This window comes from Manis pentadactyla, chromosome 12 (assembly GCF_030020395.1).
Source record: "Manis pentadactyla isolate mManPen7 chromosome 12, mManPen7.hap1, whole genome shotgun sequence".
NCBI lineage: Eukaryota > Metazoa > Chordata > Mammalia > Pholidota > Manidae > Manis > Manis pentadactyla.
The window spans coordinates 18,421,239-18,448,043 of record NC_080030.1 but is presented as its reverse complement, the minus strand read 5'-3'; the positions used below and the strand labels follow the sequence as shown (position 1 = coordinate 18,448,043).

Genomic DNA, 26,805 nt, shown 5'->3' with positions numbered 1-26,805 from the left:
TTGAAGGGACATCTTCCGTAAGCACAGGTCTTCTCAGTGCAAAAGTTACTCTGTAAGAACACATCTTCTCCGTATGTGCGGATCTCGTGGGTAGGGACAATTTCCCACAGAGAATATAGCTTTTAGGGGATCTTTCATTGAAGGTATCCTCCCTCACCAGGCTCCCCACGTCAAAAGCCACCCGTGGGGATTTTTCTCTAGGTGGGGGGAGCTTTTGAGAGGAAGCATCCCCTCTCAGAGACCATCTGTCTCAGGAATGATTCTCAGGGTGAAGGGAGAGTTCCTGACGGGAGAGGGCCGCCCCGCGGAGACTATCTTCTATCTCCCCGTGGGAATGTGTCTTCCGCAGGGGGTCGCTGCGGGGTGGGGGTGGGGGTGTCCGCATAGGGAATGTATCTCGGTTAGAATGTCTCCCTTGGGGTGTTTCTAGATTGGGGGTCTCCCGGTGAGCATGTCTCTCCCTTGGGCCGTTTCTCCTTTTAGGGGTCTCCCGTAGCTTGGCTGCCTCTGGGGCATCCGGAGGCTCCTCCCCACCCCTGCCCCTTCCCCCCAGCGCGGGCAGCCACGGCGGTGGCAGGGCTCGGGCGCCCAGACGCAGTGACGGCGCCAGGCCCGCCCCACTTTGCTCCGCCCCCGGGCCCCACCACCACCACAAGCCGCCGCCGCCGCCGCGGTCCCCGCGGCTTCTCCCTCCTTCCCTCCTCCCTCCTCCCTCCTCCCTCCTCCTCCCGCCGCCGCCGCTGCCGCCGCTTCCCTCCTCCCTCCCCGGGGCCGAGGCCGCTGCCGCTGCCACCGCCATGGATGATTCGGGCCTGATCCGCCGCCGGAGGCTGCAGGTACTTGGTGGCCGGGGCCGCGGGTGGAGGGAGGGGGTCGGCGCCCTGCGGCGAGGCTCGGTAGGGGGCGGGGGAACTTGCGCCAGGGCAGGCCCGAGCGCCCCCTCCCACTGCCTCCGGACGCTACCCGCGGGGAACACGGTGGCCGCGCGTCCCGCCGCGCTGGCGACCCCGCCCCTCAGGCGCCGCCCGGGGATCCAGGGAGATGCCTGGCGCTCCCCCTCGAGGACAGCCTGAGGGACTCCTGGACCGCCAGAGGGGTGGGGGGTAGGGCCAAAGTCATTGCCCTGGCGCTCCGCCAGCCTTGGGGAGAAGGGGCGCAGAGCAAAGTAGTTGCCCCAGGGCTCGCGCCCCTCGGGGCCGCCGGCGCTGCAGCAGCCGTAAACATGTTTGTACGGCTGCCTCGCCCCTCACCACCCCAGGAGCCCCTTTCTGAGGCGTGGGGACCCCCTGCCACCTCCAGGCACCTGCCCAGCCATCAGGATTCTTCCTACTGCCCTAATTGGACAGGCACCTAGACAGCCTCTCTCCTCAGTCTTCCTCCCACACCTCCCTCCACTACAACACCCCCCACACCCCACAATCCTCAAGTCCAGCTCAGCTTGTGGGTGGGCGGGAGCAATTTTTAGCTCCTTGCAGCCTTAGAAGATGCTGGTATCCAGGCTGCGCAGGCGCGCGAGGCGTAAGCCCACTGCACGGAGTGGAACACTGAGGATTGTTGTGGAGTGTGGGGGAAGACAGATCCAGGCGTTAGGAACTCCCACCTCCAAGGTGGGTGAGGATTCTGAAGCTGAGAAGTGACCTCTTCCCGTCTTCGGGGTGCACTTCTAAGGGTTAATACTGGGGGTCGATGCTGCCCTAGTACTGACCCCAGAGGGAAAACTGATCAAAACTACACCTTATGGCCTGTTTGGGGTCTGGTCCTTCTGGGCCTTGTTGAAGCCCAGCCCTGGGCTAAGTAATCTGGAGGAGTTCAGATAAAGCCTAGCAGGGGCCCAGACTCAGGCTACATCCCTAGCGTGGAGGTTGGGAAAAGAAGGGGAGAATTCAAACCCTTCAAGCAGGGCCTGGTCTATTTCTGGAGTCCTCTAACCCACCATCCCTAAGGTTGGAGACCAAGGTGAGCAGATCGGTCATTGCAGCAGGAAAAATCGCAAAATCGGGGTCAGACGGCAGGAAGGATTTCCCGGGCGCCTGAATGATGCTAGACCCAGAACTGAGTCCAGAATTTCCTTTCAAACAGCTTAGATGGCCCCATCTAGGAGCCTGTGATCTTCAGAGGAAAAGCCTCTGGATTTCCTCCCCAGCCCAGGGCTAAGTTAGGAGAAGGGGTTCAGAGAAAAGTGGGGGAGCTGCGACAATGCCACAGCAAATGCTTGAAAAACACAGACTGGGTCCGCGCCTTCGGGTGCCCGAGAAAGGGGAGGGAACGGGCGCGGTCTTCATGGGGTGTGTCTCCACCTTCTGGGCAGGCGCCGAATCCTATTGGCTCAGCGCCACGCGGGACTTCGGTCTCCCGCTCAAGACCCCGCCTCCAGCCCAAGATCCTCCTACTCACCCACCCATCCTAACTCAGGCAACCTTTTGGCAAGGTAGCCCTGCCGGAGTCCTGCCGCTACCTCTGCCCTTCAGTCAGGGTTAACCCTTTGGCTGCCGTGGATACACCCTCATACACTGGTGCAACCCCTTAGGAACTGTCCCACAAACCGCGGAGGGCCCGCGGCTTCCCTGTGGGCAGTTGGGATCGATTATATGGACAGCATTCTCACTTCGAATGCTCTGTCCCCAGCGCCGTCCATTAATCCTGGGAAGATGCAAAATCTGCTTGGCAGAGTAGTTCAGCCGCTGGGGATGGAAGTGGCGTCTGTCTACACTGACGCTAAGAATCCAAATCCTCCAAAGCTCCAGTTTGTCCCTTTCTTCGACCCTAGAATGTTTAGGGGCACTAGTGGACAGGGCTAGGTTCTAGGACTTCTCCGGGAGGCACTTAAAGGTCCCCCAGGGGCTCACTCTCGAAGGCAGAGTGTACCTGGGTCTGGAGTTCCGGGCTCCCTGGCTGATGAATCCAGGTCTTGATTTCTCTTGGGCCATTGCGGTGTCGCAGCCCGATCTGCAGGTCCAAGCTTCAGCTCATTCAAGCTGATCCTGCAAAGACAGGGAGAAAACCTGGTATGGATTCTAATCACCCATGACTCGGGAGGGCAGGTCTGCAGATCTGGACAGTGTGCCCTTTGACCCCGACCATATGTCTGTCTATACATGGGAGTGGGAGGTCCCTCTGGTCCATCCTTTGTCATGCAGCACGTCATCCACAATAACTCCTGTTTCTACGAACTAATATTTATCGAGCGCTTACACCTGCATCATCTCAAAGAACACTCTAGGAGGCACTGAGCATTGGAAGGTCATTTACCAAGGTTATGAGAGACAAAGCTGGAATTTGAACCCAGGACTTTCTGCTATCAGAGATCCTAGAAGAATCCTTTTTCCCCTGGTTGGAGCCATCACCAAATTGCTTTTGAAATTCACCTGAATCTTTCCGCCTGCAGCCTTAACCAACCTCGTTTATTCACTTTAACTTGTGGGCACAGAACTGGCTGGAAGGCGGCATCCCATCTCCCCATTGTTCTCCTGGAAAAAGGGTGAAGACCTCTGTCACTTCTGATCGCTGTAGCGACTTCCTGAGTGCTTGACAAACAGAACACGACCTTCTTCTGATATAGACACATAGAGTTAATACCTACCAATTATTATCATTGACATTATTGGAAAAGACCACCCAGCAGTTGCCTGATTCCCATTTCGATCTCAGTTTTGAACCACCCTAACTACTCTCATCCACAGCTTTCTGTGAATCTGGCCGGGAGTCGGGTAGAACTGTTGGGGTGTGCGAGGATTCATTCATTCAACCTCTCATGCTTGAGCATGCCAGGTTCATCCAGGCCTTTGCAATTCCCTCTACCTGGAATGCCCTCTCCACAGATCCTCCCATATTAAAAGTCACTTCCCCAGGGCAGTCTTTTCTGACCATTTTGTCCCCCTCCTAGCCATTGTTCATTCTATCATCTTGCTTAATTTTATTCATGACACTTACTACTGTCTAAAATTATATCGCCCCTTCTACAGTAATTTTATTGTCTGCTTCCCTCCTCTAAATGCTCGTCTCAAAACGGCAGGAATTTTTGTCTCATTCACTGCTGTGTCCCCAGTGCCTAGCACAGACCTGGCATACAGTAAGTGCTCAAGAAATATTTTCAGATAAAGACTTCTGTTTCATTTGCACAAACACACATTAAGATGACAACTCAGGAGTCCTATACGGGACCTTGCGCTGGTTTTTCGGGGTCGAGAGACGAATCATCCTGGTTACCCTTTCCCCCAAGGAGCCCTGTTCTTAGTGCATGGCCGGTGGTGCAGGTGACGATGCTGGTGAGGGGCCTATACCACCCTACTTCTGCTCCTCCAGGGGGCTGACCGGGCTTGTGGGGAGCGGTTGGTGGTCCACGCTGACCTCTATCCTTTTGCCCGTTTGCCTTCCAGAAGGATCTGCCCCTGCCCCGGAAAAGCAGCAGGTGAGTTTTGGGGGAGAGCCGCATCGGGCTGGCCGCTCCTTCTTCCGCGCTCGTGGGGGTGCCAGGCGCGCGCGTGGGCGGGGCCTGGCGCGCTGGTGCACAGCAGCGCCCCCTCCTGGCAGACGGCAGCTGCACGGCCCTCCCCTCCCCCGCCCTCCCGGGCCCGTTGCGGCTCCAGCCTCCGCCGCGCGCGCTCGCTCCTCGCGCCGCCGCCGCTGCCGCACCTGCCACCATGTCGCCGCCGCCGGGTCATGTCTGACTCTCTCTGGACCGCGCTTTCCAATTTCTCGATGCCCTCCTTCCCTGGCGGCAGTATGTTCCGCCGCACCAAGAGGTAGACCCCTTATCCCTCGAATCCTGACCCCGCCCTCCCCCCAAAGCTACCCCTTCAGCCGCTGCCGCAGGGCGGGGCCCAGGATGCTGCACCCGTCCAGCTGCGCCAGAGGTGCCCGCGCTGCGCCTTCCTGCCAGGCATGGGGCTGAATGGGGGGCAGTGTCGGCCACGGCTGGGAGAACCAGACGCTGGAAAGGACTGCGGGGATGGGGGGCCGCGCCGGGTGGGGGTTGCGGCGCCTTTGTCTGCTCGCGCTGCAGGCTTGGGAAGTCTGGTGGGGGTAGGGGAAGAAGGGAAGGGTGGAGGGCTTAGCACCCTAAAACAATACCCGCAGCCTGGCCTTCCCCCACCCCTGTGCCGCATACTCCTGGACACGCTAATATGCTCAGTCACTGTGTCGGGGGGAGGGTGGTGGTGGTGAGGGGAGTGGAGGGGCTGGGGGCTCCCTCTTCCTAAGCTGGAATCCTGAGGGGCGGAAGGAAAGGGGGGACTTTTATCATAGTACAAACTACCCCCCAGAGCACAGCCTCATACGGAAAATTGTGACACAGCGTCACACAGGACATGATGTCACACACACATACACACACAACAGCCCTAGTGGCCCAGATACACTGGTGAGGCACCACTCACACTCAGCCATACAGTGGTCACTGGTCAGAGGCATGCAGACACACACAGAATCACCTCCAGCGTCACACACAGACACCTAAACCTACAGGTGCAGTATTGTACACACCTAGTAAGATGTCACATGCATAGTGATCCACACACATGATTATGCATCTGAGATAGACACAGACACGTGTTGCAATGACATCCATGCACCCAACAATGTCACAACACATTATATCATCTAAGATATAGACTCCAGAATAAACAGGACTCCTGAATAAACAGACACAGGGAATCTTGCAGAGATGGACACACAATATCACACGTTATCATATGCAAGACTCACCTAGGGAATGTATATGGTGATACACTCAGACATGTTAAACACACACAGTAGATGCCACATGAGGACTCACATGGTGAATGTCACACATAGACACAAGGACAGTATCTCACACAGAACAGACTTAGAATGCCACACAAAAACAGAGGTACATGTCACAGAAATTATGCATCAAGTACATGTTACAGCACACAATGGCACATTTAGTCATGGACGAATGGCATTACACAGTGTGTCACATAGACACACAAAGATATACAGGTTGTGTCACCTAAGGTAAATCCAAGGCCTGTCACACATGATGTCACACTATGTTGCACCGAGTACAGAACTCATACAGTGCGTGCCACATGTGGATACACATTGGGAATGTCATGCTCAGACCCAGACACACACTCAGTATATACAGTGGTGTCACACAGATAACATGTCTATCATTCCATGACTGACATTGTGCCCACATGGTCATACATGATCCATATCAGCAGTTTTGCACACATATGCCATACATGTCACATCCCTTCCCATGTATAGTCCTTCCTAGGCCTCCACCATCTCCTCTGAGCAGTCCTCCTCTGAGAATCCAAGCACACAACGATGGCAGATAGGCTGGGATCTGAGATGGGAAGGCGGCTGGCTGGCCCACAAACTCATTAGGCTTCGGCCTGGCCTGGCCACCTACCTTGCCTTACCTTCCCCGCAGCTGCCGCACCAGTAACCGGAAGAGCCTCATCCTGACCAGCACTTCGCCCACGCTGCCGCGACCCCACTCCCCGCTGCCTGGACACCTGGGTGAGACAGGTGGTGGGTGTGGCCCAGACTAGAGGGGGCGTGACCACAGGCAAGGGGCGTGGCCACCGGAGAGGGGTGTGTCCACGCTGCGGGAAGGTGGGTGCAGAGTTTGGACAGAGGAGGACCCAGATTGGACAAGGGGCGGTCCTTGTGTGGATGTGGTCAATCCGCAGAGGTACCGGCATTGGTGGGTGGGTACCCAGGCAGAGCTAGATTGGAATAGGGATGGGGCAGAAAGGAGGAGCCATTCCTGAGGGGCGGGGTCATCCCAGAAGAAAGTGAAATCTGCCTGGAGGGGGTTGGGCTGACTGCAACCAAAACACCTTAGGGAGGCGGGGCCCCAGTTAAGGAGGCGTGGCCCACTTATACATGGGCTGGACTAAAGGGGGAGGTCTGTTGTGCAACTCGCTTTGGGATCAAGAAGCCTGATGGAGTTGCCTCCCACCCCAGGCCTAAAGATTCCCCCCTCTTTCCGCCACAGGTAGCAGTCCACTGGACAGCCCCCGCAACTTCTCCCCCAATACCCCCGCCCACTTCTCATTTGCCTCCTCCCGAAGGTGAGTCCATTTCCCCAGGGACCCAAACCCTGGCCGGACTCTCCCCACCCACCGTCTGGGTCGCCATCTGTTCTCCTAATTTGCACCTGGGCCAGGGCCAGAGGGACCCTCAGCGTGCCCCACTGTCCCAGCGGGAACGAGCGGCCAGCCGGAGGGGTGGGGCCTATAGGAAGGCGGGGCTAGCCGCGTGTCCGGAATCAGGAAAGGGGCGGGGCTTCCTTTGCCAAGGAGGTAAAGCGCTTGCGCTCTGGGCCCAGGGTCTCAGTCCGCGGAGCCTCGATCTCCCGGCCTTGAGTTTCCATAGCAACAGGACAGGCGAGAGGAGATGAGGTGCGCAAGCGCAGACTGCGAGATGCCCATTGAGCAACTCCAGGTCCCCAACGTTGGGGAGGGCCCCTAGGGTTATTTTTCCTGGGCTCCAGGAGGAATATCGGGTTTCCCTAGGAAGGTCTCAGAGTTTCTGGAGTCTCCTTCAATGAATTTTCCGGCAACTGGGAGTGTGGACAACAGATTCCTCGAATGATTTTTGGAGAAACTGGTGGTATTCACTAGGGTGTTTGGGCGGGTCTCCTTTTCTTTGAACTTCATTTATTCTAAAACGTTGTCTGAACACCTTTTGTGTTCTGGGAGCTGAGCATACGGGGTGAATGCTACCCCATTTCTATCCTTGGAGTTGAGTTGGGGGGGCAAGCCAGAGGACCCAGATCACTGCAAGGGTTGGTGAAGGCTGTCATGGGAGTCACACGAGATCGTGGGGACAAAGGACAGTTCCCTGGGGAGGTTGGAGAGAAGTCCCCTCGGTCATGGGATTTGGCTGAGGTCAGTCAATAGGGAGCCAGCAAAGAGTTCTAAGATTGGGCCTGATGTGGTCGGCTGGGTGGGCTGAGTGAGAGCATCGCCTGGAGGGAGAGGTCCAAGCGTGTGAGAGCATGTGTCCATGTGAGTGTGCAATCTGTGCTGATGTGGCGAGTGTGTGTTTGTGAGATTGTTAATATGTGACCACACGTGTTCATGGTGGTGTGCATCAGCGTGTGAGTGAACATGTGTGTACCTTTTGGGTTGTAAATGCATGTGGATATGTGAGGGAGCATGCCCCTCCATGATATGTCTCCATGGCTGTGTGTAATCTGTGTGGGAGTGTGAATGAGTGCGTGTCTCTGAAAGTTTGAATGTGTCTCTGTGTGAATGTGGAAGTGTAGAATGTGTGTGAGGGAGTGGTTTAGAGTGTGAGTATAGGATCTCTGTAGGCGTATGTGTCTAGATGTGAGTGTATGTCTGTTTTTGCATGTGTGCTTGTGTCTTAGTGTGGGAAAGTGTAATATTTGGGTCCATGTATGGGACAATGAATGCATGTATACATGTTTGTGTTGATGAGTCATATGTGAATATGTGTGACTGTCAGTGTGTGAACTTGACCACACGGGTCACACTAAGGCTAGTGGGAGTGGTCAGGAGTATTTATGTCTGTGTGAACGTGAACGTTCCAATGTGGGAGCATGTGTTTAACGGAGGGGTCTTTCTTTTCTGTGAAGACCCACGTGGTCTCCCCCTGAGAGATTTCTCATGGGGGTTCCTTCAGGAGTTAATTTTTGAGGTCCCTCTGGGATGACTTCCTTTAGTGGGCTGTTTTGATCTTCCTCCGGGTCCACTCTGGGGGCTTCTTTGGAGAGGAGAATCATGGGAAGGAGCAGAGGAGACTCATCTTTGATCCAGGTCCTTGGCTGGAACACTTCTTCACCTCCTTGATTCTGATGGCCTTCTTAGAATCTTAGAGCACAGATCCATTCCCTCACCCCCTGCCCACACCCTGAGGAATGAGGGTACCAGTGAAGCCTGGTAGCTTCTGAGCACCTCACCTGGGTTCTAGGGCGGACGGACGCCGGTGGTCTCTGGCTTCACTCCCTTCATCTGGCTATGGCACCAACACACCCAGCTCTACTGTCTCGGTGAGTGTGGCAGGAGGGTGAGTGGGTGGGAGCTGCGGGGGTTACTCCAGCTGGAAGGCCTACATTCAGGCCAGCAGCTGGGCTGGCCTTAATGAGAGCTTTTAATTTCTCTTGTTTTCCAAGGGTGTCACCTGTCCATCCATTAGCATGTCACAAGTCCCCTCCACAGCACTATTCTCCACCCTTGACCTATCTTCTTTGGGGTCCTACTCATGGCCAACTCAATATTTTACAGATAATGACATTAAGGCTTACTTGCCCAAGTGTCTGTATATGGCCAGGGCCAGGCTGTACTCTTCACCCAGAGCCCATTTGCTCACCATCTTCAATACCTGAAGTCTCTCTACCCATCTGCCCCTTTTCCTAACTGTATCTTTGGTTAACTCATTCATCAATAGGTATGATCCTCAGCAGACATTTATTGTGTAACTGACATGTGGCAGGTGGGCTTTACAAGCTGGACCAGGGTCCAAGGATTCACAGAGCCCTCATGAGGGAGACAGACCAGTAAGGAAGCATTTGCAACACCTGGCAGTCTGAGCTGTGATGGGTTAGCACCAGAAGAGGTGATGGTTGGGGTTTGGGCACCTGACTCAGCTGGGGGGAGGGTCAAGGAAGGCTTCCAGAAAGAGGTGGCATTGAAGCCAAGACAAAGCATCAGCTGGGGTTTGGCAGGTGGAAGAAGGGATGGAGTTGTGTTTCAGGAAGGGGAACAGCATATGCAAACTCCCAGAGGCAACAGAAAACTTTCTACATTTAGAAAGTTGTAAATAGCCTGTGTGGCTGGAGCTTTGGGTTGGAAGTGGAGGAGTGGAGGTGAGGCAAGCAGTGTTCCTGACCAGGCTGCGGTTTCTCAGACAGGGCAAGGAGGTGGAGTTTATTCTACATGCAGTGGGAAGGCATAAAAAGGCTTTTTTTATTTTTTATTTTTTGCTTTATATTAAGTTGTATTAAAATTTCAGTCTGATCTATTGGAAATTGTGATTCTGTAGGTCATAGATTATGTGCACTGAAAGATACAGATGGGATGGGGAGCTTTAAGCAGGGGAGTGGGTGATATTTAAAAAGGTAATTCTGCCTGTGGAATCCAGTGGATGGCCTTGTGTTTCCCCACTGATATCTGTGTGTCTGTTTGCCTCCGCTGCTTGCCAGGCCCTGACCAGAACCAAGCAGAGCCAAGTCCCTGCCCTCAGGGAGCAGATAGCAATAACAAGTAACAAAGATGTTGTAAGTCAGGAGATAAATACAGCAGGAAGAGACAAGACAGCCCCAGGGAATGAGGGTGTGTATTAAGAGGAGGTCTACTGGAGGTGTGACATTTAAGCAAAGACTTGAAGGAGAAGTGATTGGTAGTAAGTATGCTCCAGGCAGAGGGAACAATCAGTGCAAAGGCCCTGAGGCAGGAGTGTGCCTGGCTTGTTCAAGGACCATCAAGGAGACCTGTGCAGCTGAAGCAAAGTGAGTGGGGAGAGGTGATGGCAGGGAGACAGGATCCAATCTCACAGGACCTTGTGGGCCATGGGGAGAACTTCAGCTTTCACCCCGAGTAAGGTGGGAGCCAAGGACGGTTCTGAACAGAGGAAGGATGTGACTTGACTCAGGTTTTAACAGGATCCCACTGGCCACTTATGTGTCTGTGTCACTATTCTCATCCGTGTCTGTCCCTGTCACCCTATCTGTTGTCAGGAGTCCCAACTTAGGCCCTGGAATTCAAGGATCTTAAGTCAGGTCCCGATCATGGACCTACCCAGTGGCCCATCAGCCCTGGGAGTCCGAGTCCAGGGTGCCGAGCTGTGGGGGGACCGCGGTGGCTCTGACCCAGGCCCCGCCCCTCTCCCCAGTCTTCCTGCTCCTCCCAGGAGCGCCTGCACCAGCTGCCCTACCAGCCCACCGTGGACGAGCTCCACTTCCTCTCCAAACACTTCGGCAGCACCGAGAGCATCACCGACGAGGATGGCGGCCGCCGCTCCCCGGCCGTGCGGCCCCGCTCGCGGAGCCTCAGGTGAGCCGGCATCACACCCCGCCCCCAAAGTTGGGCGTCTGGGGGCCCGGACACTGCGAGACCCCTGTCCCCGCGAATAAAAGGCTTGCAACCTGATACATGAGGTTTTACCTGGAGAGAACTAACGCCTGTCTGCAGTTTCGGAGGCAGAAGGCTGGACAGGATGGGTTTCTTTCCCCGCAGTCCCGGACGCTCCCCCTCCTCCTACGACAATGAGATCGTGATGATGAACCACGTCTACAAGGAGAGGTTCCCGAAGGTGAGGCGGGGCCGGGGGCGGCCGCGGGGAGCCCTCGCTCACCTTGGCTCCGCGCGCCCCCTGGTGGCCCGCGCGTGTAGCGCGGGTTCCTGGAGGCAATAGCCTCCCAGCACACCCCCGCCCCGGCACCCCAGCCCTTTCTCGGTGCCCCCCACAGGCCACAGCACAGATGGAAGAGAAGCTGCGCGACTTCGCCCGCGCCTACGAGCCGGACAGCGTGCTGCCGCTGGCCGACGGCGTGCTCAGCTTCATCCATCACCAGATCATCGAGCTGGCCCGGGACTGCCTGACCAAGTCCCGCGACGGCCTCATCACCACCGTCTACTTCTACGAATTGCAGGAGAACCTGGAGAAGCTGCTGCAGGACGTGAGCACACGGGGAGGCAGGCCCTATCAGGCCCCATGCTTTCCTTTACCCTACATCCATTCAGGGGGCGCCTGCCACGTGCCAGGCCGCTGGTGTGGAGCTGAGAATTCAGGGGTGAAAGAAAAAGACGTGGTCCCTACGAGAAAGATGTGACCCCACTCTAGATCTGATGGGGAGGCAGAAATTTAGGCTCCCTCACCTCCTTCAGGTCTTTACTCAAGTGTCACCTGCTCAGGTGGCCTCATAGGCCCCCACATTCAAATGTCAAACTCAGCTCACACTCACCACCCACTGTCTCTTTAGTTTTCTCCATATGTCACAATGTGTTTTTACTTATCTTATTTCATGGCTCACCGCAAGTGGGTAAGGAGATTGTTTACTGTGTGTCCCTGGTGCCAGCACAATGTCCAGCCTACAGTAGGTGCTCAATAAGTGTTGGTTACATGGATGAATGAATGAATGAAAGCTAAAATAATGCCCCCTGCAAGTCAATGGTAATTGATAACATTTATTACACACCTACTGTGTGCTGGGCACTGTATTCTGGGGCACTGGGAACAGTAGTGAACAAATCAGAGAAATAGACCTGACCTCTTGGGGCTGGTATTCTAGTGTAGGAGATAGACAAGAAACAGAGAAACAAACAAATCAAGGAATTTGATTTCAGTGATGCTTAGGGCTTTCAAGCAAACAGAACAAGGCAACCAGGTGGAATGTCAGGGCTTTCCCTGTAAGGCCCACAAGGCCTCCCAGGAGGAGGTTACATTGAAATTGGGACAAGAATAACGAGATGGCAGCTATGAGAAGAGCTGGGTGGACTGTGTGCTGAGTTGGAGGAACAACACATGCAAAGGCCCTGAGGTGAGAAGGCAGACTGGAAAATTCCAGGAGCACAGAAGCCAAGCAACTGTACTGTCTGGAAGAGGTGAGTTTGGATAAGGGCACTAGAATCAGAATGTGGGGCTCTGGACTCCAGACCCCTGACCCAGACCCAAAGGGCAGTACCTTGATGTCATGGCATTTGGCACCCAGTCTTGTTTGAGACTGGTTTCTGCCACTAGGTCCATAGAAGCTGACAGCACAGACTCTAGACAGCCTGGATTCACATCGGGCTCATCACTTACTTGCAGCTAAGTCATTTAACCTCTCTGTGCTTCAGTCCTTCTGCTGTTAAAAAGAGGATTCAGTCATTCATTAATTCCACAAATATTTATTAAGCAACTACTGTGGGCCCAGCACTGGTCCAAAGCTGGCGAGTCAGCTGGAAGTCAAACAAACAAAAATCCCTGCCCTCAGGAAGCTGATACTCAAGCAGGAAGAAACAAAAGATAAACAGGCACAGGGCTGGGACTAGGACAAGGCAAGTGATGAATTTCCGCCCCCCCCCGAATCTTAAAATAATTATTTAAAAAAATTGAAAAGTAGATATATTACAACTTAAGTTATTTTAAGTTTGAATATTTTATGTATAATGAAATCAGGATTTGTGAAATTTTACTCCCCTGGCTTTAATGAAAACACACTCTTCAGGAATGATATTTTTGTATCAATATTAAACTGTTAACCATTCGAAAAACACATATAGATTGCTGCTCACTTTTCCTTGGGCTGCAAGCTCCAGTGTGGCTCAGCACAGCCCTGCTGGACCCTGTTCTGTTTAAACGTTGCTATTTTGCCTATCATGGATTTTTTTTGCATTAATTTTGCTTTTTTCAAATAGTGGATTAGAATATTAGTTATCTGTAAGAGTGAGGTGTGTGTTTGAGCTGAGTGCCTCATTCTCCTTGCCCTGGTTTCTGCCCTGATAGGCATTGTAGATAAATGAGTATGTGGTGCGTGTGAAGGGGATTCAAATGATAGAAAAAGTAGAGTAGGGTAATCGCAAATGAGGGTGCTGCCGGGAGGTGGAGTGTGATTGTAGGTTGGGGTGGAAGCTCAGGGCAGACCTCTGTGAGAAGGTGACAGCTGAGCAGAGACCCAAAGGAGAAGTAGGGAGTCATGCAGGGATTCAAGGGGAGAGCATGCCAGGCAGAGCGACTCTGCATTATAGGGCTATTTTGAAGATGATTTGAGTGAATTAAGATTTTAGGATAGTGTTTGCTATAATAATCATCGTCATTATTTTTACCTGTGGCCTGGGGTCTCAGTTTTATCACCTATAAAATGGGACAACAGCAACCGTGCGGACCCAGTGGGGTGGGAGGGGCCCTGGCTGAAGCAGGGCGCCTGAGATTCCCACCCCAACCCTGCTTGCTGCCCCAGGCCTATGAACGCTCCGAGAGCTTGGAGGTGGCCTTCGTCACTCAGCTGGTGAAGAAACTGCTCATTATTATTTCACGCCCTGCGAGGCTGCTGGAGTGCCTGGTGAGGGGGCTGGGCAAGGGCGGGGGACTGGTGGGGGCCCCTGGGACCCGCCACGAGTCTGTCCCTGCCCTGCCTCACCTCAGGAATTCAACCCTGAGGAGTTCTACCACTTGCTGGAGGCGGCTGAGGGCCACGCCAAGGAGGGCCACCTTGTCAAGACAGATATCCCCCGCTACATCATCCGCCAACTGGGCCTTACCCGGGACCCCTTCCCAGGTGCAGTCCGGTGGGCTCAGTGGGCTCCGGGGGATGTGGGTGAGCCCACCCAGAACTCAGCCTCCACTCACTCTCAGTTCCTTCCCAGACGTGGTGCACCTGGAGGAGCAGGACAGCGGCGGCTCCAACACCCCGGAGCAGGACGACCTGTCTGAGGTAAGGCCAGGGGGCCTAGCTGGCAGCACTGTGGTTCTGGCCTGACGGGCCAGGGTGCACCTCCTGGCTCTCTCCTCCAGGGCGGGTGGCTCTCTTGGTCTCAGCTATGAATCTCAGTTTTACCATCTGCAAAGTGGGTTAATAATAGCTCTTCCTGCACAGGCTTTCTGCTCTCTTGGTAAAATACGCCTAACATAAAATATGCCATTTTAACAATTTTAAAATGCACAATTCAGTGGTATTTAGTACATTCACAATGTTGTGTAGCCACCACCTCTGTCTAGTTCCAGAACATTGTCATTACCCTGGAAGGACACCCTGTATTCATTAAGCAGTCACTCCCCATTCCCTCCCACCCCCCCAGGCCCTGGCAGCCACCCATCTGCTTTCTGTCTCTGTGGATTTTTCTGCTCTTGATATTTCATATAAATTTATTTGCATTCTGTGGTCTTTTGTGTCTGGCACAATGTTTTGAAGGCTCACCCATATTGTAGCATGAATCAGTGCTTCATTCCTTTTAATGGCTGAATAATATTCCATGGTACATACGGATGGGCCATATTTGTTTACCCATTGTGCACTGATGAACATATGGGTTGTTTCTTTGGCTATTGTGTGAATAGTGCTGCTATGAACATTTATCTACAAGTATATGTTTGGACAACAGTTTCAATTCTTTTGGGTATGTACCTAGGAGTGGAATTGCTGGGTCATATGGTAATGGTATGTTTAACTTATTGTGGAAGTTTTGATTGGCTTTTGAGTTCAGTGTCCCTCTATATACTGAAGATTGCCATAATCCCACTCCCAGGCCACACTTTAACAAATGTTCCACATGTCTAGTGGACACTGCCTGCCATAATGGCTACATGTTTTCTCTGAACTGCCCAGTGATTTTTTTTTATTTGAAGCAAAATATAGAAATCAGATTTTGCCTCAGAATATGGGTTTCTGCCTTCTTTAAAAAAAATCAGAAGTTCAGATGCCCTCTCAAAAAAAAAAAAATCAGAAATTCTCTTACACTAATAGAATGGCCACTATCCCAAAGACAAGAAATAACAAGTGTTGGTGAGGAGAAATGTAAGTGGAGAAATGAGAACTCTCCTACACTGTTGGTGGGAAAGTAAATTGGTACAATTGCTGTGGAAAGCCGTGTGGAGGTCCCTCAAAAAACTAAAAATAGAAATACCATTTGATCCAGTAGTTCCACTTCTAGGAACTTACCCAAAGAAAACAAAATCCCTGATTTAAAAATATATGCATTCCTATGTATATTGCTGCATTATTTACAATAGTAAGATATGGAAGCAACCTAAGTGTCCATCAATAGATTAATGGATACAGAAGATGCAGTAGATATATACAATGGAATATTATTCAGCCATAAAAAAGAAAGAAATCCTGCCTTTTTTTTGCAACAACATGGATGGATCTAGAGAGTATTATGCTCAGTTGAATAAGCCAAGTGGAGAAAGACAAATACCATATGATTTCACTTATTTATGGAATATAAAACAAAGTAAAACAGAATGAACAAAGCAGCAGTAGACTCATAGACACTGAGAAGTGACTGGTGGTTACCATGGGGAAAGAGTTGGGGTGGGTAAGTTGCAGGGGCAAGGGGGATAAAAGAGCACAAAAGTTCTCAATCATAAGTTGGTCACGGGGACAGTAGTACAGCATGGAGAATATAGTCAATGATTCTGAACATCTCTATGTTGACAGATAGTAACTGTACTAGAAGGGGTGAGAATTTAGTAATATGGGTAATTGTTGAACTACTGTATTGTATATTTGAAACCACTATAAGATTGTATATCAACAATACTTCAATAAAAAATTTTTTTTAAATCAGAAGTTCTAACAACACTATAGTGGAACCAGCTGGCACTGAGTGGAGGCTGCCTTGTGATATGTTATACCTGTTCCCCAGTCTCCCATGGCCCCCTCCTGGCCTACCTGGCCCCTGAAGGCATTTGAGTTTGTAATCTTTGTTTCAAATTGTGTCTATGAATTCACATACATACATACACATACCTTTCCTTTATATATATATATATATATTTAAAAGAATCTCACTATACATGCCATTTGTTTAATTTTTTTGAATAGGTAATGGAATGACATCACTCAAAAGTCTAAAACTCTAAAAAGGTATTTATCTTTAATTGTTGTTTGAGGATTCTACATAATTCCATTCAATCAAACTTGTTAATTGAGTGATTCAAATCTTCCATCTCCCTATTCATTTTTTTTCCTGACTAACATTTTCTGAGAGATAAATGATAAATCCTTGTTTTGAGCAGTTTCTCCCTGTAAATGTCAATTTTTATATTAGATTTTTTTAGGCTATATTATTAGGAGCATACAAGTTCAATATATTTTTTATCTCATAGATCTTTTTGTGTAGTGTTTATGTAATAAATCTCTTTGTACCTAAGAAAAAGAAAAATAATTTAAAAAATGTATACAATGAAAAATGTTACACCCATCTTTGTTCCCTATTTCCCTCTGTACCCCCAAGTATTATTATATATACTGCCAAGTACTCCAAAATATGATTAGATAGCTCTCTATTTTGCCAATTTTTTTATACCAAAGTATATAGTACATACTGTTTGTTGTTTTTTTCCTCTACTTAATAAGATACTTTGGAGAACTGTCTGAATCAATGTACTAAGAAATTCTTCATTCTTTTTAACAGTGGCACAATATGCCTTTATAAAGATGTGTTTATTTAAACAATTGCCTGTAGATGAACATATGGATTGTTTCCAATCTTGCAATAAGCAGTATACTACATGTCATTTTTCATATATGCAAGCATATCTATAGCATTCATTCAAAAGTGAAATTGCTGGTTCAAAGGGAACATGAGTTTGTAATTCTGGTACACACCAAAGTACCCTCCATGGGTGCTGTACTAGTTTCAGTCCCAACAGCAGAGTATCAAAGTACCTGTTTCCCCAGTTTTTCCCACTGAGTGTGTTAGCCTTTTGGATTTTTTTTGGCCAATCTACTAGTTGAAAAATGGTATTTTTAGATAATTTTAGTTTACCTTTCTGTCACTATATGTGAGGTTCAGCATCTTTTCCTATGATTAAGAGCTCTAATTTTAGTTCACATATATTGCCTATTTTTCTCTTCAATTGGTAGGCTTTTTGGTATTGATTTCTAGGAGCTCTTCATATATTAGGGTGGTTATCCATTTTGTAGGCTTCTTTCCTAATGGAAAGAAGTTAGGAATATGGCTTCAGAGATAGTCCTGGGTTCAAGTCCTGATTTGATTACTCCCTCAGTAGCATTTGGATGAAGGACTCACCCACCCCTTCTATGTGCCTCAGTTTCCTCATGTGTAAAATGCAATAATGAGTCTGGATCTTATTATAATGGTGGTGATGGTCTCCATCTTCATCCTGCAGGGACGTAGCAGCACCACCAAGGCTAAGAAACCCCCTGGAGAAAACGACTTTGAGACCATCAAACTCATCAGCAATGGTGCCTATGGGTGAGCCACCCGGGGCTCTGGTGGGGGGAGGGTGGCGGAGGCCGGGTGTCTCGGAGGTGACGGCCGGTCCTCGCTCTCTCCCCCTGCAGCGCTGTCTACCTTGTGCGGCACCGCGAAACCAGGCAGCGCTTCGCGATGAAGAAGATCAATAAGCAGAACCTGATTCTGCGCAACCAGATCCAACAGGCCTTCGTGGAGCGTGACATCCTCACCTTCGCTGAGAACCCCTTCGTGGTTGGCATGTTCTGCTCCTTCGAGACCCGGCGCCACCTCTGCATGGTCATGGAATACGTGGAAGGTATGGCTGCCTGTGGGGCTGTGGGAAGGATGCAGGAATGCATGGTGGTCAGGGTTCCTGTGCACCTGCCTGAGCCCCAGGCACCGTATTACTATCCATATTGACTATTCACTTGTATGTTTATCTACCTACTTATCTATCCAGTCATTGATCATCCATTCCATCTGTTTATATCCAGCCACCAGTAGGTTTATCTGTTTTCATTTCAGTCAATATAGGCACATCCCCCCACCCATCCCCCATCTATCTATTTGCTAATTCATCTCTTTTTCTATCCATATATCTATGTACTGTCTCTATGCACCCATCCATCCATCGATTTGAATATCCATCCATTAGTCTGTCAATACACCTGGTTGTTTATCCATTATACATCTATTTTTAAAAATCAATAGCCTTCATTTTTTAGAGCAGTTTTAGGTTTACATAAAATTGATTGGAAAGGACTTTGAGTTCCCCCACACTCCCCTTCCCCCCAGTTTCCCCTAGGACTTACATCTTGCATTAGAGTGACATGCTTGTTATAATTAGTGAACCAATATGAATGCATTATGAACTAAAGTCCACAGTTTATCTTAGGGTTATGCTTTGTGTTGTACATGTATTTTTCATCTATCCATCTTTTTATATATCTTGCCATTCATTCATCCATCTATTTATTCACCCACCTACTCACCACTATCCATCCATAAATACCAATTTATTAACCCATCCATCCATCCATCCATCCATCCATCCATCTCTCCATTCATCCACCCACCCACTCATCTATCCATCTGTCCACCCATCTATCCATTTTTGTTCATTCTAGCAACCATCTCATCTATCTAGCTATGTCCACCCATTCATCCATCAGTTACTCCATCCATCTATTTGCCATTCATCCATCCAACCACCAATGTGTATCTTTTTCATGTTTATCCATCCATCCATGCTTATATTCACCCAAATAGTAATACTTCCATTGCCCAAATACACACATAGTGTGGTTATTAGGCTACACACATGATCTCATGGGGCTACAGCTGTGCCATGCCTTAACCGACCACCCATTTACACAACAGATGTCCCCTCGTGGTCTCTCTCATGACACAGTGGTGTCCCGGTAGACACATCTCTCCCTCATGGAAGTTGCATTCTGGTCTGTATAGACAGACAATGAACAAGCAAAACAGACCAAAAGAGACCATGTGGTTTCATACAGTGAGGATGGTAATGAGGACCCAAAGGCCCAAGAAGGCCATGGGGATGTTGGGGAGCAGGGCCCTCTCTGAGGCCTGCACTGGACCTGGAGTCCTACACAAGAAGGTGTCTGGGTTTGGAGGCGCCATCCTCTCCCTGCAGGACCCTCAGTCACTCTGAGAGTCTCCTCATGTGTAAAACTGGGCGATCATGCTGACTGTGGGGTGCGGCCAAGAGAACAGGAGGAGCCCCACAGAGGGCGCTCCCCATGTGACTGGGAGAGGGGGTGCTCCTCTCTGAGCCTAAGTCTTCTTAGCTGCAAAATGGAGCAACATGGGGTGAGGACTTGATACTGTGGTGCACAGTGAATGCTCAGCTCGAGGCTGCAGATTCCCTTGTAATGTGGGTCACCTTCACCCACAGGGGGGGACTGCGCCACTCTGTTAAAGAACATCGGGGCACTGCCTGTGGAGATGGCCCGCATGTACTTCGCTGAGACCGTGCTGGCACTGGAGTACTTGCACAACTATGGTATTGTGCACCGTGACCTCAAGCCAGACAAGTGAGCCTGACTGCTTCCCTTTCCCATCACTCCCTCCCTGCTCCTCTGGAGGCCCTGTCATGGAAGGGCCAGGGGTGAAGTGGATGGGCTTCATTTCAGAGACCCCTGCTTGTGTCTGCAGCCTTCTCATCACCTCCATGGGGCACATCAAGCTCACAGATTTTGGCCTCTCCAAGATGGGGCTTATGAGCCTCACCACCAACCTGTATGAAGGCCACATCGAGAAGGATGCCCGGGAGTTCCTGGACAAACAGGTGTGTGTGCGGGCATGGGGGTCACCGTGGGTGGAGTGACCCAGCAGGACCATGGGGCCCAGGGCCTGGTGGGGGGCTCAGCTCCCCCTCGAGGCCCCTCCTGTGGCCAGGGTGCAGGCTGACGGCCTGCCCTCAGGTGTGTGGGACCCCAGAGTACATCGCACCCGAGGTCATCCTGCGCCAGGGCTATGGCAAGCCGGTGGACTGGTGGGCCATGGGCATCATTCTCTACGAGTTCCTGGTGGGCTGCGTGCCCTTCTTCGGAGACACACCTGAAGAACTCTTTGGACAGGTCATCAGCGGTGCGTGCCTCCGTGGTGGGCAAGTGGGCGCACGTGGACTTAGGCCGGCCCAAGGCCTCCTGGACTCCAAAAGTGACCCCCCCACCTTCCTCTGCAGATGACATCCTGTGGCCGGAGGGGGATGAGGCCCTGCCGTCAGACGCCCAGCTCCTAATATCGAGCCTTCTGCAGACCAACCCCCTGGTCCGGCTCGGGGCAGGTAAAGGGTCTGCTGTGTTAGAGAGGCCGGGGGCTCAGGGCCCCTTGTCAGGCAGCAGGGTTCCAAGGCTGTGTCTCTGGGGCAGGAGACCGGTGGACGGCTGGGCTGCTGGGCTGGCTGTCAGTTGTCCCTGGCATTCCCTTCCCTCCCCTCTCCTCTACCCTTTCCTGCCCAGGTGGTGCCTTTGAGGTGAAACAGCACAGTTTCTTCCGAGACCTGGACTGGACAGGTCTGCTGAGGCAGAAGGCCGAGTTCATCCCCCACCTGGAGTCCGAGGATGACACCAGCTACTTCGACAGTGAGTGAGGACGGCGCGGGTTTGGAGGTGGGGACCAGCCTCCCAGAGAGAGGAGGGGACTGAAGTTTAGCGAGGGTGGGGCTTATTGGGAGGCGTGGCCCATCGGGGCGGGGCTCAGCCTCCGAAGAAGGTGAGAAACGAGATTGGGGTGGAGGTAGGGCAGGGACAGGGTGGGTTCCAAAGCTGGGCGAGGGCTGGGCAAGAAGGCGGTGCTGGGACCCAGAAAGACGCCAGGCCCTAGACGAGCCGCTGTGGAGAGCGCCCTACTTGGGGTCTGGAGGTGTGGCATCTCTGGAGGAGAGGATAGACGGAGCCTCAGAAAGTGCGGCAGGGGCCCGGCCTGAGGGCGGGGCCTGAGTCAGATACGGGAGCGTGGCAGGGGCTTGGCGGGACCAGCAGGGCCAGGCTGGCCCCGGGCCGCGGCTCAGGTGGGGATGTGATCTGGGTTCACGGTTCACGGCCCGCCCACCCTCTCCAGCCCGTTCGGACAGGTATCACCACGTGAACTCCTATGACGAAGACGACACGACGGAGGAGGAGCCTGTGGAGATTCGCCAGTTCTCTTCCTGCTCCCCACGTTTCAGCAAGGTGAGCCAAGGCGGGGCGCGGGGCGTGGGGCGGGGCGAGGTCTGAGGGGCCCCGGCGAGCAGGGCGCAGGCCCGAGGTCTCAGGCTGGGAAGGTTACTGAAGAGGGCAGAGGTCTGGGAGTGAGGGGTCCTGGGGAGGCAGCGTGGGCATCTTGGGATAGTGGAGCCTAACGAACCTGGACAAATTGTGGAAAAGAAGCCCACGTGAAGTGGAGCTAGGCCTGAGGAGGCGGGGGCAGGACCTGGGGATGTACAGAAGGAGCAGCCAGGGCGGGGCAAGGCTGTGGCAAGGCTAGGCAAGGCCTCCCTTTGAGGAGCAAAGTGTAGAGTGGTGAAGGGCCTAGCCTGGGCATGGGTGGACATCATCGGGTGGGGGCCTGGGAGGTAGGCCAGGAAGGAGAGCAGGTTCTTAGGACCGGGCTTAACGTTGGGAGGTGGGGCCTGAGCTGAAAAATACTGTGGTTGGTGACAGCCCAGAATTGAGGGGTGGGGGGTGCAGCCTTGGGTAGGTGGAGCGTGGTTTGGGTGGGTCCACTTGCTGGAAGCCGATTGGTTTGGGAGCGAAGGCGGGACCTGGGAGCTTGATTTTCCTCCTGCCACCACCCCCTCGCCCTTGCAGGTGTATAGTAGCATGGAGCAGCTGTCACAGCACGAACCCAAGACCCCCGTGGCCGCAGCAGGGACCAGCAAGCGGGAACCGAGCGCCAAGGGCCCAGAGGAGAAGGTGGCCAGCAAGCGGGAGGGCCTGGGCGGCCTGACCCTGCGCGAGAAGACCTGGAGAGGAGGCTCCCCGGAGATGTGAGCAAGGGCAGGGCTGGGTTTGGGGATGGGGCCCAAAGGGGCGTGTCTCCTCTCCTCTGACCACGCCCCTTTGCGCAGCAAACGCTTCTCTGCATCGGAGGCCAGCTTCCTGGAGGGGGAGGCTAGCCCTCCGTTGGGCGCCCGCCGCCGTTTTTCCGCCCTGCTGGAGCCCAGCCGCTTCAGCGCCCCACAAGAGGACGAGGATGAGGCCCGGCTGCGCAGGCCTCCCCGGCCCAGCTCCGACCCCCCAGGTTCCCTGGATGCGAGGGTCTCCAAAGAAGCAGCTCAAGGGGATGGCACCCCCAGCGCCGGGGACCCAGAGGCCAGTGAGTTCCGCCTCCTGCCGCCTGCCTTAATCCAGTGGCCAAATACCGAGCATTCTATAAGCCTGGTGCTGTTTATGCAAGATCTCACCCACTCTTTGAACTCAACCTGGGGTTCTCACCAACAGGAGGAAGACCCCGTATTTCATGCTCAGTCAGCACATGTATTTGATCTCTTCTTTGTATCAGGAGCTGTGCTAGATGCATAGGTTACTTGCTCTCATGAAACTCAAAATCCAGCAAGGGAGGGAAGTGGAGCAAGCATGCTAGCAGAGGGAACAGCATGCAGAAGTCCATGACTTTGGACTAACCTCTAACCCACCTGCTCTATTACAGCTGACCGTGTGCACCCCGGCGACCTCTGCCCACCCTCGAAGGATGGGGACACGTCAGGCCCTAGGGCTACCAATGACCTGGTCCTGCGCCGTGCGCGGCACCAACAGCTATCAGGGGACCCCGCGGTAGAGAAGAGACCTCGAACAGGGGGCAAAGTCATCAAGTCAGCCTCAGCCACTGCCTTGTCTGTTATGATTCCTGCAGGTGACACTGGGCCCCAGGGGGAAGGGGCGGCCCGTATATGTGTCAGGATAAGCCAATGAAAACACTGTATGTTCCCCGTCCACAGTGATTGGCTCTGGGATGGACTAATGAGAGCACTGGGGCTTTGTTTGACTTGGGATGAGAGTGGAGCAGATACAGGGAGAGCAGTGTCTTACTGGCACTGACTTCTGACCGTGGTTCTGTCTGCAGTGGACCCCCATGGAAGCTCACCCTTGGCCAGCCCCATGTCTCCACGCTCTCTCTCCTCCAACCCGTCCTCACGGGACTCCTCACCCAGCCGGGACTACTCCCCGGCTGTCAGTGGGCTTCGCTCCCCCATCACCATTCAGCGCTCGGGCAAGAAGTACGGCTTCACACTGCGTGCCATCCGCGTGTACATGGGTGACTCAGATGTCTACAGTGTCCACCACATTGTCTGGGTGAGCAACTCATGCGTGTGGTCTGTGTCCCAGGATCAAGGGGAGAGAAGACACCCCACACACCGCCCCCAAGGGACAGGGGGGACAGTTCACCCTCTAGAACCAGGCTGCCTGGATGAGACTCCTCTGTGACCCATGGTGTCACTTCCCTCTCTGAGCCTGTTTCTTCATTTGTAAAATGGGGGAAATTAACATATCATAAGGTGTTATGAGGATTACCGTGCATGAGGAACTAGGTGTCTGGCACATAAACTTATGGACTTTCCTTGTTACCAATCCTGTTAACTCTGCCCCTGTGGGGTGCCCCATCCCCAGCACGTGGAGGAGGGGGGCCCAGCCCAGGAGGCAGGGCTCTGTGCTGGGGACCTCATCACCCACGTGAACGGGGAGCCTGTGCATGGCATGGTGCATCCTGAGGTCGTCGAGCTGATTCTTAAGGTGAGCGCAAGGGACGGCACGAACTGGAGGGAGGGTGGGAGAGGGGGGGAGAGAGCCTGGGCAGCTGGAGCGAGCAGAGCATTTCCCCTGCTTCTTCCCCTAGAGTGGCAATAAGGTAGCGGTGACCACAACGCCCTTCGAAAATACCTCCATTCGCATCGGCCCTGCGCGGCGCAGCAGTTACAAGGCCAAAATGGCTCGGAGGAACAAGAGGCCCTCTGCCAAGGAGGGCCAGGAGAGGTGGGTGGGGCCAAGTATGGTGGGCGGGGTCATAAACAGCGGCTTGAGAAACTTGTTTTTTAGCAGTGGGGCTTATGTGGGAGGGCCACAGGTGAGGAAAGGAGAAGGGGCACAGTAAAGGCAGCCAGGGCCCCCCAGTGAAGAGCAAAAACCAGAGGACAGAGGAGGGGCTGAGAAAGTGGGAGGAGCCAGGAAAGGAAGCTGTGCTAGTTCTGTAGGCTGGGAGAAAAGTTTTATGGGCCTCTTGGGCAGGTGGGCAGGGCCTGTTCTTGACTAAAGAGGGCGCTGTGCAGATGGTCCTGCCCAGTTGGATGTATTTATAAGACTGGGAGGGACTCGGAAATTTCTATCTGGAATGAACATGCCGACATGACTGGGCCAGTTGAGATAATTTCTTCCCTTATAGGTAGGAAGGCTAGGAGAGGTGCGTGGGGCCAGGAGGGTGTTCTGTTTTGATCAGTGGGTTTGGCCTGGACAAGTAGTGAGTGGGGTTTGAGTGAGAGGGGCAACACTGAACCGAGCAAGGTGAATTTCTTCCTGACCCTTGCGTGGGTTGTAGTGGAGAGGGAGGTGCTAGAGAGGTAGGCGGGGCCAGAAAAGTTGTTTTGATGGGTGTTCCTAGCTTGGGCTGGGAATGCCCAGAAAGGAATTGGTGGAGCCTGGGGTGGGAGGGGAGCCAAATAGAACCAGAGCTAGGAGAGGTTCTTTGTTTTGATAGGTGGGTTGTAGCTGAGGAGGAGGGGCCATAAGAGTGGGCGGTCCCAGGGGTGCTCCTGAAGCCCCGAAGTGGGAGGGGCCGGGGCTCTGGAGTTTGGTCGAGGTTAGGTGGCATTCTCCTTGGACTTCAGCAAGAAGCGCAGCTCGCTGTTCCGCAAGATCACGAAGCAGTCGAACCTGCTGCACACTAGCCGCTCGTTGTCATCCCTGAACCGTTCGCTGTCGTCCAGCGACAGCCTCCCGGGCTCACCCACACACGGGCTGCCGGCGCGCTCGCCCACCCACAGCTACCGCTCCACGCCTGATTCTGCTTACCTAGGTACACTCTGCGCCTGCGCTGGGGCTTAGGGTGCCAGGTGCCGGGCGTCTGGGTGGGGCCTTCAGCGCACCACTCGCAACACCCTCCCTCCCGGCAGGAGCCTCATCCCAGAGCAGCTCGCCGGCCTCCAGCACGCCCAACTCTCCTGCATCATCGTCGTCGCACCACATCAGGCCCAGCACGCTGCATGGTCTGTCGCCCAAGCTGCACCGCCAGTACCGCTCTGCACGCTGCAAGTCTGCAGGCAACATTCCGCTTTCGCCGCTGGCGCATACTCCCTCCCCGACGCAGGCATCGCCGCCGCCGCTGCCGGGCCACACGGTGGGCAGCTCACACACGACGCAGAGCTTCCCAGCCAAGCTGCACTCGTCGCCACCGGTGGTGCGTCCGCGCCCCAAAAGTGCCGAGCCTCCGCGCTCGCCGCTGCTCAAGCGCGTGCAGTCGGCAGAGAAGCTGGGAGCCTCGCTGGGCGCAGACAAGAAGGGTGCGCTGCGCAAACACAGCCTGGAGGTGGGCCATCCGGATTTCCGCAAGGACTTCCACGGCGAGCTGGCGCTACATAGCCTTGCCGAGTCTGATGGCGAGACGCCCTCCGTCGAGGGTCCTGGCGCACCCCGGCAGGTCGCTGTCCGCCGCCTAGGTCGCCAGGAGTCACCCCTGAGCTTGGGCACGGACCCGCTTCTGTCCGAGGGCGCCCCCAGGCTGCAGGCTTCGAGTAAGGAGAAAGAGTCCCCAGGCGGCGCCGAGGCGTGCACCCCGCCCCGCGCGACGACCGCCGGGGGCCGGACCCTGGAGCGGGACGCCAGCGGTACGCGACACCAGAGCGTGCAGACGGAGGACGGCTTGGGTGGGGCAGCCAGGGCCGTAGCCAAGGCTGCGCTGAGCCCGGTGCAGGAACACGAGACAGGCAGGCGCAGCAGCTCTGGCGAGGCAGGCACGGCCCCGGTACCCATTGTTGTGGAGCCCGTGCGGCCTGGGGCCAAGGCCGAGGTGCCCCAACCTCCGGGCCTGGACTCCAAGGGGTCACAGAAACCCACAGCCCTGGCGCCTACCACACCTGAGGTCCTCCGGGGCCGGGAGTGCTGGGTACTGGAGGTGGTAGAGGAGCGGACCACGCTGAGCGGGCCTCGCTCTAAGTCCGTCTCTCCCAAGCTCTCCCCGGATCCCCAGACCCCCTCCCTAGCCCCGACAAAGAGTGAGCCCAGCAGTGCAGGGCCCCCAGCCCCACCTGCTTCCCTCATGGTCCCGTCCACCAAGCCTGACGTGGGGCCAGCCTCCCGGTGCCCTGCTGAAGCTGTACCCCCAACAGGCCTGACCAAAAAAGGGGCACCCTGTCCCATGCCCCCAGGTCCATAGCCAAGAGGGCCTCTGGCCCTGCGCTGTACAGCCACCTGTATACATATGTACACATATAAATAAAGTGCGTTGTGCTGCGTGA

General features: G+C 53.7%; 1 protein-coding gene across 2 annotated transcripts; it reads left to right on the top strand.

The window, feature by feature from the left end:
- Positions 1-758: 758 nt before the first annotated feature.
- MAST1 (microtubule associated serine/threonine kinase 1) lies at positions 759-26,805 on the top strand. Of its 2 annotated transcripts, XM_036878773.2 has the most exons (27): positions 759-836; positions 4,377-4,408; positions 6,404-6,492; positions 6,974-7,049; positions 8,917-8,995; positions 10,837-10,997; positions 11,181-11,256; positions 11,414-11,623; positions 13,886-13,987; positions 14,071-14,203; positions 14,292-14,359; positions 17,782-17,867; positions 17,957-18,165; positions 19,771-19,909; positions 20,031-20,163; positions 20,300-20,465; positions 20,563-20,664; positions 20,840-20,962; positions 21,441-21,550; positions 22,169-22,347; positions 22,429-22,676; positions 23,010-23,213; positions 23,424-23,653; positions 23,969-24,091; positions 24,195-24,331; positions 25,180-25,367; positions 25,465-26,805. In XM_036878773.2, exons 1-27 carry the CDS (start codon positions 798-800, stop codon positions 26,721-26,723), a joined length of 4,701 nt encoding a protein of 1,566 aa, XP_036734668.2. In that variant the 5' UTR covers positions 759-797; the 3' UTR covers positions 26,724-26,805. The 2 variants fall into 2 exon arrangements, with proteins under 2 accessions (XP_036734668.2, XP_036734662.2); XM_036878767.2 differs by lacking the exons at positions 759-836; positions 4,377-4,408 and adding an exon at positions 4,607-4,742.

Coding starts and splice junctions, on each gene's coding strand:
- MAST1 (XM_036878767.2), top strand. CDS start 4,660: ATGTCTGACTCTCTCTGGACCGCGCTTTCCAATTTCTCGATGCCCTCC. Junction 20,164..20,299: donor GGGAGTTCCTGGACAAACAG/GTGTGTGTGCGG, acceptor GCCTGCCCTCAG/GTGTGTGGGACCCCAGAGTA. Junction 21,551..22,168: donor GCTCCCCACGTTTCAGCAAG/GTGAGCCAAGGC, acceptor TCGCCCTTGCAG/GTGTATAGTAGCATGGAGCA.